General features: G+C 36.6%; 2 protein-coding genes across 4 annotated transcripts in view; one reads left to right on the top strand and one right to left on the bottom strand.

The window, feature by feature from the left end:
- zgc:86764 (uncharacterized protein LOC797431 homolog) overlaps positions 1-6,700 on the top strand; it is a 12,964-nt gene extending 6,264 nt beyond the window's left edge. The window contains exons 4-14 of one of the 2 annotated variants that reach the window (XM_047805983.1): positions 543-776; positions 1,593-1,763; positions 2,046-2,195; positions 2,545-2,695; positions 2,814-2,950; positions 3,057-3,152; positions 4,248-4,394; positions 4,478-4,573; positions 4,657-4,761; positions 5,733-5,831; positions 6,278-6,700. In XM_047805983.1, coding sequence (XP_047661939.1) covers positions 543-776; positions 1,593-1,763; positions 2,046-2,195; positions 2,545-2,695; positions 2,814-2,950; positions 3,057-3,152; positions 4,248-4,394; positions 4,478-4,573; positions 4,657-4,761; positions 5,733-5,831; positions 6,278-6,343 — 1,452 coding nt within the window. In that variant the 3' untranslated portion in view covers positions 6,344-6,700. Of the gene's footprint in view, positions 1-542; positions 777-1,592; positions 1,764-2,045; positions 2,196-2,544; positions 2,696-2,813; positions 2,951-3,056; positions 3,153-4,247; positions 4,395-4,477; positions 4,574-4,656; positions 4,762-5,729; positions 5,832-6,277 lie in introns of both variants that reach the window. The other variant, XM_047805982.1, reaches the window with a different exon arrangement.
- A 913-nt stretch (positions 6,701-7,613) lies between these two features.
- Positions 7,614-14,923, bottom strand: part of si:dkey-247m21.3 (5-hydroxytryptamine receptor 4) — a 42,101-nt gene continuing 34,791 nt past the window's right edge. The window contains exons 7-8 of one of the 2 annotated variants that reach the window (XM_047805347.1): positions 10,260-10,340; positions 7,614-8,954 (exon numbers count right to left, since the gene is read on the bottom strand). In XM_047805347.1, coding sequence (XP_047661303.1) covers positions 8,861-8,954; positions 10,260-10,340 — 175 coding nt within the window. In that variant the 3' untranslated portion in view covers positions 7,614-8,860. The remainder of the gene's footprint in view (positions 8,955-10,259; positions 10,341-14,923) is intronic. The other variant, XM_027139877.2, reaches the window with a different exon arrangement.

Below are 14,923 nucleotides of genomic sequence, written 5' to 3'. Positions count from 1 at the left end.
AATCATTGTTCTGAGTTATGATTTGCTGTTCTGATCAAAGGTGGCACATCATCTGCCTGTTATATCTCTTTAAACATTTCTAAGCAAAATGTCAAATTAATTAATGAGAAAAAAACTATCGAGGCTTTACAATTTGACAATGCATATTTAATTAAGTATAATTAGTCTTTTTTTAATTTATGGGATTTTTATAATTTTATCAGGAGTCCAAATTTATAAAACACCCCGATTATTTATTAAAGCACATGGAGATGTACTGTTATAGGAGAATAATCTACTTCCAGTATGCAGTGCAGTGTTTTTAATAGATTAGTGATGAAAAAAACAAATCCATCCGTACTAAAAATGAAAGGATATCTTATAACACATCTGTTTGGATAATTGTACACTTATCCAAATGTATATAACTTGACTAACCAGACTTTGACACCTCTGGTTTAGCGCTGCCTTGTTTATATGCCTTGTCCATAATAAGCATCAGAGGGTGTTTTATAGTGAGCTTGACTTTGGAATGGCATTCAATTCATGCTGTTCTTTTCCAGGTAGAGGATGACCTGACAGTTCTTCAGCTGGAGAAGAACCTGCGCTGCCATCTGGAGGTCCTGCAGAAGGAAAAGAGCGAGCGTCTGAGGGAGCTAAGTGATCTGACACAGCAGGACGAGGAGCTGTGTGTGACACTGTGTGCTACACCCTACTACATTCCCACTGGCAGCATGCCATCTCAAACACAACTGCAGGAGCTCCGTGAGCACATCGAGAAGCTTAGCAAGGAAAAAGTAAACACCGTCACGTGCCTCTTTTTATTTCTGCTGAATTGCATTTAACATTCTGGATCTGCCTCGTATCCACATCTTGCCTCATGTATAGTAGCAACTGCTGATGCTAACTAAGAAAACCTTTCATTTTCAACCCCTCAAATTAGCCACTTGGTTTTGTTTGCAAATCTTTTATTTTATTTATTTATATTGTTACATATTTTTGAGAGAGGGTTAGATGTGTTTGAGGGTGAGACATGTTTGCACCGTTTGTGGTCTGTTAGTCAGGAAGTTGGAGATCCATTTAATGAGTATTATACTTCTGTTGCCTCTCAAGTCTACAGGTAGAGTTAGTGAGATGGCAAAACAACCCTTTGCTGTAATCTGACTAGTCCTGAGTTCACTGGAGAAGTGCTTTTTTATTTTTTAGACTGCCAGTTAATCTTGTAATGCTGTAGGCAGAAACATTAATTGCAAGACCTTTACAAAGTAAAAGATTCATGACCAGCTCCCTTTATCTAAGCCATCTTTATCACTTTAACTTACTCAACATTCATTTGACTTGAGTGTTGAGAGATTGAAGCTGGAGATTTTATTTATTTGTTTGTTTATTTATTCAATTTAAACAAAACTTGCTTCCCTTAACAATTTCCTTCAACACTGCCACTATGTGCTATCACATGATTAGAGTTAATTGTACACTTTACTTGACCTCTCGCTCTTCGGGAGGTTTTGAAAGATCTGACCTTAGCTAATCGTCACTCACTACAGGGTGCTGATTATTAATCAACAGCTGCCTTGCTGTTCCATCTGTTTTTTTTGTTTGTTTGTTTGCAGGAGAGCAGGGTGAAGGTGTTTTCTGGGCTCCGCGAGGACATACGAGGTCTGATGGAAGAGATGGGCCATGAGCCGGAAACTAGTCTGGAGCGAGATTCCGTCTGTTCCGACACAGACATCTTCTTGCTCACACATGAGAACATCAAAGCTCTCAAGCTGTTGCTCAGCCAGGTAGCTGTTCCAGAGTATTATACGTACTAGTGTAAAGGTATCATTTTAATGTATAAAGCCTGGAGCTCCTGCTGCTGTTACAAGATCAAATAGCAACATGTTTTATGTTTGAATTTTGTGTTTGAATTTGCCGTGTGGGTGGAGCACCGTGCGTGTGGGTGGCGCCCACATGTGCGTCCCATGCGTGTGGGTGATTACAATTTAAACCTGCTGGCTTCTAGTAAAGAAAAACCAAAGGACTTGAATCTAGAACAACCATGTTTCTCCATGTTTTGTGTCCAGCTGGAGATGAAGAAGGAATCTCTTATTTCATCCCGTGACAAACTTAAGGATCGTGCTACAAGCCTATGGAATCGCTTGAGCTGTCCGGACGAGGAGGCACAGGAATTCAAACAGGAGCCACTCGGCACTTTCTGTGATGACATCAGAAGGGTGAGTTTTTAGACCTGAAATCAAGGCACCATACAAGAAATTTCAGAAGTCAGAACCCCAAATAGTTTTACAGGAAATTGGTTTATATGTAAAAAAAAAAAAAAAAAAAGTGCATTATGCATTTTGAATCTATAATATTACACTATTAATACTATAATACTACCTTTGGTCCACTATAATATTTACACTATTAATACATCAACTCCCTCTACTGGATATATTTATCAGTACTAGTGAATCTGCTTCAAATTGTGTTTATGCTTGGTTTTGTGAAGGAGTTGTGTGTTCAGAGCAGTTTTCAAGTTTGGAGAGAAAACTGTGTGTGAAGTTGAATTGTTTGTGTTTGCAGTGGCAGAGGGTGGTGGATCGTCTCGAGCTGCTCCAGAGGACCAAACTAGAGGAGGTGATTGATAAAGTACGACAAGAGCTGGTGGTCTTCTGGGACAAGTGCATGCTTGGTCCAGAACAGCGAGAGCCTTTTAATGTCCACTTCTGTGATGGTGAATACAATGTGTTCTGATGCTCCACTCTTTCCACCTGATACTGAATGCATCAAGGTCATGCTGTCATTGTCGTGTACTGGATTGTGTATTTAACCCTATGTTTACTGTCTTGCAGTTAATTACACGGAGGAGCTGCTCAGCCTGCATGACTCTGAGCTTCTGAAGGTGAAGCACTTTTATGAGGAATCGCGTCCATTACTGGAGATCATTGACAAATGGGAGAGGAACTGGGCTCTCTTCCAGGATTTCGAGGTGTGGAATTTCAGTATATGCCACTCAACAATCTTTGCATGATGTTTAAATACTGATGCTGGTGTTCAATCAGAGGATTGATGAATATATTCACTGTTTTATTCAGAGAAAGGCAGCAGATCCGAATCGCTTCTCCAACAGAGGAGGTTCTTTATTGAAGGAGAGTAAGGATAGAGCTAAAGTGCAGAAGCTGCTCCCAAAGGTACAGAACAAACACCACTGCATATATATTTCATTACCTACAGTATCGTATGTCTTCTTTAACGTAGCCAGACTTAGCCAGAGCTTCAGACGGACGGGAGAAAGTCTGGACTCCATAGCAGCTTTTTAAGGGCTGCCCGATACAAGGCATTTGACATGCAAAGCAACCAATCACATTTATTTTTTCATAAATGTGAGGTTTACAGGCATTAAAATGTAAGGTTGATGTCCCTGCAAAAAAAAACAGCCAGACATGCAACCACAAATAATTAATTTAAGAAAGCAAATTAATGAGTCTGCAGTATAATGTGACCTTCACATTATTATCCAGAGTTCAGCTGATCCACAATGTTCTCAAGGTCACAGTAAACACTCCTCAGAGGAAAAGGAAGTCGAGAAGCAGAGCGTCACAACTCAAATGTTCATGCACCCCGTGGGTCCTGAGGCTGAGACTACGTACGTCCCACTTTGTCTGCTTGACCATGGTCATGTTTTACATAAGGATCATATTCAGTTCTCCGACTGACGCACTTTTAGACTGCATGTTCTTGTCTTAAATTTCAGACATAGAAAAGCACATTAAAAAAATTAGACAGATAATCAAGAGATAATTTACTGGCTCAAATAAGGCACTTCTTGCTTTTTTTTTTTTTTTTTTGTAATTTATTTTTTCCTTCTTTCACTTTTTGCTCTATATATATATTTATTTTTTTATTTTTCTTTAAATTATTTTAGACTGCAGCAGCATAAATAAAATAATTGTATTTACATTTATGGCATTTGGCACACACCCTTATCCAGAGAGACACGGGCTCAGCAGCAGCAGCTTTGTGGCAAACTCATGACCTTCTGACTGTTATTTATTTTAGATGGGTAATCTATTTTACAGGTTGTAGCAGACTATATCCTGTTTAAAAATGGTTAAATATTTTCCCTCATGTCTGGCAATGGTTTTTTGAATCATCTTAACTGTAACATGTCGTTGCTCTGTGCTACAGTTACAGCAGTTACAGACCTAAGGAAACAACTCTGCATTTTTCTATACATTAATAAGATTGCCTGGAGAAAACAAATGAAAGTTTGTGTGCACATACAGCTCGAGGAAGATCTGAAATGGCATGTGGAGGCTTGGGAAAAGAATCAAGGCTCATCATTTCTGATGAGAGGACAGAAGGTGATGGAGTACATCGCTAAACAGTGGGAAGAGCATCGCTCACAGAAAGACAAAGAAAAGAACGATCGTGTGAGTGATTTGATCAGTCACACAGACTCTGAAGTATGTAGTAACTTTAACAACAATGTGAGGGAACCTTCTCTGATTTCCAGATGTCTAAGAAAGCAGACGGCACTCAGTTTAAAACCCCAAGTAAGAGGCCCCATGGAGCAGCCAACAACAGCGTGACCCCCAGCAAGATACGGAAGGTGCTACAACCATCTGTTGGCATAATGCTGGCTTGTGTTTGAGGTTGTTACTTAATCTGGTATCTGTTTCTCTTCCTGTTAAGATGCCTAATCAGCCTTCGTTGCGCACCACAACGATGAGCAGCAGCACCAGCAGTGCTTCCAGCACTTTTTTGTGTGTATCCAGCAAGCCTCCGCTCTCAGCCAAGGTAAGTGTGTATTTAGGGATGTAATGCGATCATTACTGCTGCTGGTATCATGCTTATTTACTCAAAAACTGATGATTCCATGTAATACGTGTTGTAAGCCTAGTGTACGTTGTCACGGAAATGGAAAAAAAACAATTGTGATTGTACACTATATAACTGAAGCACGTGGACACCAGACTTCATCAAGCTCAGTGAAACCTTGTGTGTCTGTGTGTGTGTGTGTGTGTGTGTGCATGGCTTTCAAATGACCACCAGCCAAGCTGTGAAATAAGCACGTTTCAGTGAAACTCCTAAAAACAAGTTTCCTTCCTCATCATTTTCCAGCAGTAAACTTTGTTTTAATAACAAATCCAGTGCACACAGCAAAGCAAATGCAGGTCACACAGTCCCAGAATGCAATTCAGGTATATAATGTGTTGAGTGTGATGGGGTTGACGTTTGTTTTGGAGGCTGAATGTGAATGCAATCACAGAAATGAATGCCAATATCAAAATGATCCGATTTTTCACAGCTATGGGCCAAGACATGTGTCCGGTGATCATGAGAAAGCTGTATTCAAGTTTGATACACGTAAATTGAATCCATCATAGAAAATAATGCCACGTGTCAAGTTTTTGTTGGAAAAGGTGCTGATTTTCTCCTAGGTCGAGATCAGCCAGCAGTTGAATGGCATTGTTTGAAACCATTATCAAGTGTAAATTGACTTAAAGTGTAAAAGCATTCTGTGTTTTGATTATAAAATGTATCCTGTTGCCCACGAAATATCACATTTATTTCTAAAAACTGATATGAAAGTGCTTCTGGGTGGCACTAGAGGGCGCCATTGCCTAAAAGTGAGAGCTTCATAACTGGTGCTTGTTTTAAATCTATTCTGCAATCAAGCACATACTCAATTGTGTTTTTATCCCACTGGTAAGAAGACTTTCATAAAGACTCTTTTTTTTTTTTTTCTTCTTTCCCCGCTTCAGCAGAGGCTTAAAACATTTGAGGCAAGCTCAGCCCCTCGGACACCACTGCAGGAGTTCAACAGCGATAAGAAGCTCATCCCTATCACCTACTCTGACTTTACAGTGAGTAAAAAATACACTTTGATTACATTTTAGCATTCCTTTATATAGATAGTCATAAAGCTAACAAAACAAGAATAACAGATTAATAACAAACACCTGGAGAAAACACCAGTATGATTATCCAAAAAAATCAAAAATGATTGTTGGAGATATTTTCATTTCATTTTTATTTAAATGAATTTTTGATGACAAATTTGAAGGTAGCTTTATCTCTATTGCGTGAGCCTTTTTTCCCCTCTTGTCACACCCAGAAACCAGTCAGTTTCACTTCCAGCTTCTTTCCTTCAGTAAGTGGAATATAGCTCAGTGGGATTCAAGGAAATGTTGAACTATTGACCAACTTTAGTATTCAGGAGGATCCTTGTTGTAGGGGAATGTTGTTGTTTTTTTTTGTTATGTTGTAAACCTGCATCCTGTTGTTTTTTGTTTTGTCTTCCCCCCAACAGAATGAGTTATCGAGAAAGGCCGATCACGATGCTGTTCTGAACTCCACTGTTAAAGATGTGCTCTAACTCATCTTCAAAATGTGCAGCATTTCATTTTAGGTCTTTCAAGGGCAGCTGTTATATATTCATTTTTAATTCCTAAGGCATTTATCTTTCTCAGGTAATATTTGTATTTACATTTGTACTATGTTTTTAAGCGCCTTTTTTTTTTTAGCAGTGGTTGTTTTTTTGTTTTGTTTTTTTCTCCTGTATACAGACATGTATGATCTCTTTTTATACAAATGATCTCTTTTTATACTTTCTTTACATTGCATCTATTTCACATGCTTTTAAGCTGAGCACCTTAAAAGTACACATGTACATATTACAAATGTGTATTCTGTTCTCATAAAAACGAAATAAATATCGAAATTTGTGTCTTCACTTCACTGTGATCTGCATCTACATTTAGATAAGGTGGATATACACTTGGATTTGGCAAAAAAAAATCCCGAAAAGCACAAACATCAATCAAAAGCCTTTGTGTGTTTTAAACTTGCACTATCTAACAGAACTCAGTTTCTACAACCCAAAATTACTAAGGGTTGCATTTGAATCATCGCCTCTCATTACTTAGTCTCTAGCATGTGACACAAAAGGAGAAATTGGGGCTGTTTTTTTTCCCCTTCAATTGTCTCTGGATGGTTGAACAGTGTTGATTTATTTTCTATAACAGCAGCTATGACTAACGCATATGTTTAGGTTAATGCACACGTGGATACATTTATTGTTTCTATAGTAACAGTAATCATTCACCCATGTACCGTGACGAAGAAAACATTTTAATCATGGACTGAGTGTCCAGTCTCAGCTCTTTCCAACAGTCAGATGTCTTCAGATGTTTCAGGAGGCTGGGAGGCATCTTGGCATGACAAACTGTGCTGTGTATGTTTTAAATAAAAAAAGAAAAAGGCATTACCTGTGAGATACTCTGTGTTGTTGAAATCTGTTCCACACTTGACTGGTTGCAGCTGAATGAAGCTGAAGGTGGACATGGTTTTGGTTGCTTGTAGGTGCAGTCGCTCATCTTGTAATGTACTTTGCATTTTTGGCTGACTAACAAAAATATATTCACACATAATTGGCTGACTTATAAACACAGTGATAGTGATTTGATTAGTGCATTGTGAAGTGTATTAACTACTTAAGCCATTTCCTCTAAATGTTCTTCCAGCAGTCCAGATTACACAACAGGAAAATAAATGAAATAATATCAAAGTATTGACTTCTGTAAAGAATGTGTATTGTAATTGAAACATTTTTTAAGACATACAATACGGAGGACAAGTTTGTTTTTGTTTTTTTTGTTTTTTTAAATAAACCTTCTGTCCCACAGAACAATTTAAACCATATTTTAGCACATAAAATCATATCAAAGAATACAATAAGGTACAATAAGAAATGTCACATGGTGACAAATGGTGTTGCTCCTTATTTCTGAAGCCATAACTGAACATAAAAATAAATAGAGCAATCCATATAGAGAAGAGTGCATCTTCCACAGGGTGATATTCAGAATGTTGATGGAAAAATGGAGCTTTAAAGAACAGATCATCTACAATTTAAAAGTACACACTGTTCCTCTTAAACCAAGACATGTTTGGTGTCTAAAATGTAATTTTGCACTGCTAGAAGACGAAAGCTGCTTTCACACAAGGCGTGTTTTCTCAACCGCTGATGCTAGCTATGTATGGAAGAGTGTCGTCATGGTTACAGTGTGCACACTGCATGAGCAGCGAAATTTTTTCACCACTTTTTCTGAAAGAAAAAAAAAATTAAGCTATGTTTGAAAGCAGCCTGATGTAGCCGAAGGAAGCTCATACTTTATTAACTTTATCAACTTTAAAGCTCATACTTTATCAACTTTATAGGAACAGAGCTGCTCTTACCATTCATATGGTATACATTAGTCGTCCAGTGTCAGAAACCACACAAAGTCTGTCTGAGACACTAATTAAGTTGTTTGCACAATGTTCGTAATTGCGACATCCTTGAAGATCAGGCGGAAAACTAATGAAGTAAACTTCAGACACTAAAAGGTCTGCGTTTGTAGTATGAGGAAAATTGTGTATATTTTTCTTTAAGTAATCACAGAGCAAGCTCCAAGGCTCGTTCTGATACAGGACCATGAGAAATGAACTTGTAATCATTTCCCAGAAATTACAGCCTGACAGTGTCATTTCCATATATGAGAAATAGAGAGGTCAGAGCTCCTCATTGCGATGACATTTGGGCAAAGGAGGAGGTCAGCTTGGGATTTCTCTTGGTAGAATCCACTATTGTCTTATTTTTTTCCTCTTGTATAATTAAGTTCACTCACGTTCGTGGCTAATCGTCTCTCGTGCTGTTGTGCTTGGCTTATCTTCTACTGTAACCTGAGCAAAGTCTCCAGGTTCTAGGTTTGTCACAAAAAGTACAAAATCCATGAGTATTAGAGCACTGGAGCATCTCTGGCTTATTTGAAGAAGCCATGTCTTCTAAGTACGGGCTGATGCTGGTTTGTAGTAACAGGTTACTGCCATCTGTAGGTTTTTATTGTCTTTTTTAGAAAACACCAGCAGAATCCAGAGATTCCTGTTCGCTGGAAAGGATTTGTTTGCCGTTGTCACTGTAGCTTCGGTTTGGAAGAAATGACAACCTGTGGAGGGACAGCACTGATGTTAGCGCCAGAGTTACAGGAATAAACATGTGTGTCTTCCAGCAGGATACACAACGAGTATAGCACATGTATGAACAGTTAACGTACAATGAGGGTCTGTCTGCAGATTGCAGCCTATAACTGAATTCAGTCACACCTTTAATTAGTTTTATGATGCATTCAAAAGATCAGATGGCTAACACATGCTAGCACTTCATATTTGTACCGTAATATTTTATATTTTTTCATATATTATGCTTTTATTCTTATTACTTAACTAGCTAGCATACACAGTATATTATGAATAGCCAAATTACTTTGTACTTTATATTATGAATAGCCAAAATCCTTTGAAATTGCAAATTCCTTTCAAAATCCTGTCAGCTATCACCTAGTAGTTTGCATTACACATATTTATAAATATGCCTTTAAAAAATTTTCTCTGAATTCTAGTTCAGATACCCCACTAGCTAGCATTAGTTGGAAAGATGAGATATATGACATACAAATTTGTTTAGAAATCCCATAAATTATCTGATGTTCATAAGATAGCTTATCAGCTTAAGTGAATGGATTTGACATATACAAATGATGACATTAAAATTCCCCCAGAAATCCAGTCAAAATAGGTGGTCAGACATATTGAATATGTCTTAATGGTAGCTCATGTTAGCTAGCTGTTTAGCATCAGCTGGATATATTGTGATCTAGAAAGTATGACAATAACTTGGTGTTGTCAACTAGATAACAATAACAGTAAAGCTACTGAATATTAACATTCTCCCTGAAATCCTGTCTGGTTAGCATAGTGGCTAAACAATGCTGCATTTTTTAGCATTTATTAAAATAATTTACAATTTCTGTTAGCATTCCTTACAAGGACATATTAACTACATGGGTGATATAATGGAAATTCCTTCTTCTTGTTTGGTCTGCAATCTGCGGCACAAAACCCGGTTGCTAATGACTGGACATTAAAAAAAAAAATAAAAACCTCAAATCATGCAGGGACAATAAATTCACCACAGCATTTTTTTTCTTTCATTCCTAAGAATGTGCAAATAAAATAATTCTATTTTCCGAAAATATGGCATGACAACACATGGATGAATGGAGGGGAACATTGAAGGAACACAATTTCTCAGTTACCTACAGTAACATTCAAAGCTGTGCCACAGAATGTTTTTTTTTTTCTTCACCTGCTACTGATACTGCATTGTGACTGAGAAACCTTCATCAAAGAAGCATTACAAACACAGATACAATAAATTTAGCCACAACTTGGACAGAAATATCAGGAAATACCTATCATTATGGGCCTGCCCATTGAATCTGTGTGCCAGGAGCTCCGGCAGAACTGGAGACGGCACCTCGATAAAAGTGCTCCTGATAGGTACATGAAATATAGAAGGTAAGTCTGATTATTTTACCACCAAGGTGATCTCTGACCAAGACCTGGGCTTTACATACAGTGTGGTCTGAGGAAAAAAGTCTGAGACTGTACATACTGTATTCTGTGGTTTATCTTTTCATTAATAACTGGAAATAAACAGAATGTTTGAAAGAAATCATTAAAATTATAGAAAGGTCAAATTATTAAATGTACATTTGCATCTTCATGTGTATGTCCTTCCTCTAAAGAAGATGTCCAAGCCAGCTTTAGTGAACATGGTCATCAGAGCAAAATCGAGACACCAAAAACTGTACTAAAAGATTTTCAAATTCATGTCAGTTTCATTAGTTGTCAGACCTTTGGCCTCACAATGTTCTTGTATCTACACCTAATTGTTTATGTTTATTATGTCCATGCACCACATCTCAAGTCACTCTATACAGTAGGTGTACATCAATGGAAACGAGCCTGCATGGGACTACCAGTGACCTGGGTGGATTATTTTAGGTTTATAAAAATTTGTGTGGTAATTTTTTTGTACAAATGCTACCAACATATATGGTTAAAAATATATGGTTTGTTTCCTACATTATAAATAATGCTTTTTAACTGCTCACAGATTCATTCACAGATTAAATTCATCTCTATCAGAATAAGGATGCATTGCCACTGTAGTCTTTTAGTCTATTCAGCTCTCTTACCTCCTCATCTACAGTATACACTCTTCACACATCCATCCATCCATCCATTTTTTACCGCTTATCTGACTCTTCACGCATAATTGTGAGAAATCTTTCTTTCGAATGTTTATATATTAAGCTAGTACAATGGAATACATGCACAGGTTTAAATTAGAATCAAGTTTTAAAACAATGTTAAGCTTTCTAGAAAAATAGGCATTTTATACAGAAATATATGTTGGTGATGCCACACTGCTTCTTATATATAAATGTCTGAAGGTGAAGGTGAATAACAGATCCTCAGTTTGAGAGACACATTCGTTTTTCTTTTTTTCTTTTTTTTACAACACTTATAGTGTTAACACACTATATAGTTATACTTATAGTGTTTAACACACTATATAGTTACTTGACAGCAGTGAGAGTCTATGAATACTAAGGGAAAAACTGGCAAGAGCCCTTGTGAAACAAGATCATTATATAGATTTTTTTACAGAGGGGAAATTAATTACAGTGAATTTTATGTGTAATAAAACCCACAACGACAGCATAACAGATCAGTCCCAGATAACACATGACTCAGATCCAAAAGCACTAAACACAGTTTATCCTCCTGCAGGAAATAAAAAAGTTTTATGAAGGAAAATTCACAGAACTGTTTTTTGCTTATACATACTTCACTTCCTGCCAGTAGAGGTGGGTGATATACACCGTGAAGCATCAATACATGTTAAAAAAAAAAAAAAACTACAATAATCTATAATTGTTTTTGTGAATAACGTTATTTAATTTAAAAAAAAAACAACAACACTGAAATGTGCTTTTTTCAAATTAAAATTCACCTTTTGCAATTTAAAACAATAGAAAACTTTAACATCTCATCTGCATCCAAAGTTTGTAAGTTATTCAAAATAAGTAAAATGCTAAATAAAGATATCCAACGAAATCTTAGAAAAGTTGACAATTTATCAAGATATTGATTGTGTTAGTAGAAATATATATATATTTTTGTTTGTTTTTAAGTCAAAGATATGATATAAAAATGATTATATATGTATTAAGTTTATTATTGCAAATTAAGAAAAACCTTAGAAGCCAAAGTAAATTTTAAACTGTAGGACTGTAGATCATCTGTGAAAGAAAGAAGCTGGCTTTCTCAGAGCACCTCAAGTTTCCCAACTCCAGCTGAAAGCAATCTTCACGTAATTTTTTATTTTTTTGACTCCTTACATTTTCTTGTCATAAGTAATCATACACAAAATGCACAAAATTCATGGCTGTTCATCTATGACTTGCAAATCTATGAACAGATTAATGCTTCAATTATAAAAGTGATTGTTACTTTTGAAAGCACAGCCAAAGCACATGATCACAGTTCTTGTTCAAGATTTTTGACTGAAATGTCTCACTAGTGTAATGTTTTCAACCTGAAGTTACAGACTGTCAAACCTCTCTGGCCATGAAATGATGAGGTGTGTAAACCCATAACGTGAGACATGTTACGGATTTCATAAAACTGCGATTTGTATGATTTCTTTAGACAGGAAAGGGCCTCAATATTTTTCTTTTTCTGAGCAGAGCTTAATACCCGCTGCTTAACTTTGGAGTTCCAGCAGAGTAAAAGCATTATGGTGGACTTAAATTTCATTCCTCAGTCTGGAACAAGGTTAAAAAAGTTAGATAATAAAAACAGTGTCAATCACAGAGGAGGAGAATATGGGCCAGAAACTATACAAATATCACAACGTCATTTAACACATCACACAGCTTTGGTATGATTAGCTTGATAAAATTCTCCATTTACACTTCTTTTTCCACAAATCCACATTTCTAGTACATGAAAACAGGGGTCTTCATTTCTTCTTTGCTTTATCCCATGCAGAGCTAAATCTAGACTGAGGGTTTAAAGGATTGGCATATAATGTTTCAGGTGATTGACTTGGCTCTGGTTCAGTAGGGTATAACTATGGAATTTTCAGCCTGTCTGCTACAGAAGCCAAGGAAGTTCATCATCATGTCCACATTTCTATTAAATGCGTTCCCTGCTCCGCTCTCCTTTGCCACCCCACTTCCCTGTGCACACTGTCAGCCTATCAACATTTTCCTCAAACTTCTGCTTCAAGCTGTCGTTGTAACAAACACTCAGAGCAAACGCACAGGAATTTGACAGACTCACATGCTTCACAGTATGTTTACTATCCAAGAGGCCTTTCAGAAGTTCCTTTCCAGATGCCTTGCCAAAGTCAAATATATGAGCTGTGTATCAACATTTTTTTCATCCTCTCCAAAATGATCTCATGATGGAAGAGGAGTCTGAATCCTTTCCAATAAAATATTTTACAGGTTATTGAACTGTTTGCAACTTGAATCCAAATGTTTCTTTCATCCAAAATAAAACTGTGATCGATCCAGGATGATAACGCATGAAGTTCCAAGAAATATGAATCTTATTATTGAACCTTTTAAAAACACAGTTCTAAACAGAATTCATTTATAACTGGAAACCAAAAGGCATGTGAGCTTTGTCCAAAGGATTCCCTACACCTGTTAGTTATAAAAAAAAAGTAATCGATTAAACCTTTAGAAGTGTAGTTTTTGGCCCATTTGCTGAAAAACATAGCATAGCTGACAGAACTGAACAAATCTTTAAAGATCAAAGAGAAATGACATGTTGGCTGGGAATAAAACACTTGCTGCAGGTGGTATTCTGTAATACCAACTCTTTGTCTATAAATCATCCTATAGTAACAGTTTATCATGCATATCTTCACTTACTGTAATAGTAACACAAATAGCAGTGGAAAAATTAATTGGATATAGATTATTGCTTAAGCAGTCACAGCAGAAATGAAAAATGTTGGGGTTGCCCTCAGGTCAGTGAATATTTCAGGAAGGCATTTCAGGCTGATCACATGATCCTTTGCTATAATAAGACTTTGTCAGATAAGATCAGTGATCCAAGGTGGCTCTGTTCTCTCTTTTATGAGGTACATTATGCTCATCATGTTCAGCAATACTCCCCATATGTCCAAACAGATTCTCACGACACTCTGTGTTTTGAGATGCATTTACAAAAGAAAGACCACCTCTGACTCTGGCTTTCCATCTTGGCTAATATTTATCCTGCACCTCACCTAGAACTCACGCTGATGTTCTTTACTGCTGTGAATAACATCATCCTTAGTTTTCTACACTACATTAGACACTAAATGAAATGCATTTGTATACAAGTCTAAATAGATAACAAATTAAAATTTAAACCTCTTTGAAATGCTAATCGCAGTAATCCAGATTCACAGCTTTGTTCCATTATTACTATCCAACATCCTCCAACACAGCATCACTACATACTCAGGGGTGGAACAAGTACAGCCAATGTACTGTGTTAAAATCTTACTGTACTAAATAAAAACTGGAAGGAGAGGTGAGAATATATCTATTCGTAGGAGCATCTAGATTCTTCATTTAAATGCACTGCATTAATATGCTACTATCCATAATATAGTTTTTTTTTATAAAATTAGTTTCTTAAAAAAAGAATCATGTATGCTTATTTATGCTTGTATATATTTATATTTTTCAAATTAAAAGTCATTGTTGAAACATTATGAAGTATCAAGAAGAGTAATATATCATTTTTTAAAGTCTAAACCAATTAGGTGCAAAGATGTCAGCTAGTGATTGTGCTGTGTGAAAGAAAGCGAGGAGATTTGAATATGGACCTTCTGCTTTGAAAGCAATTAATTGGGCACATTGCAAATTTTCTTAATTAGCATTTAAATTTCCATATTAGTTTTAGATTATATAGACTGTCCCCATGTAACTCCCAGTAAATTGGCTGTTACCATAGGAACAATAATATATTAGAATGAGATCTTTTATAAACCTGAGCTGCA

The sequence above is a fragment of the Tachysurus fulvidraco genome, chromosome 21 (assembly GCF_022655615.1).
Source record: "Tachysurus fulvidraco isolate hzauxx_2018 chromosome 21, HZAU_PFXX_2.0, whole genome shotgun sequence".
Lineage (NCBI taxonomy): Eukaryota > Metazoa > Chordata > Actinopteri > Siluriformes > Bagridae > Tachysurus > Tachysurus fulvidraco.
This window is presented reverse-complemented; position numbering and strand designations above follow the sequence as displayed.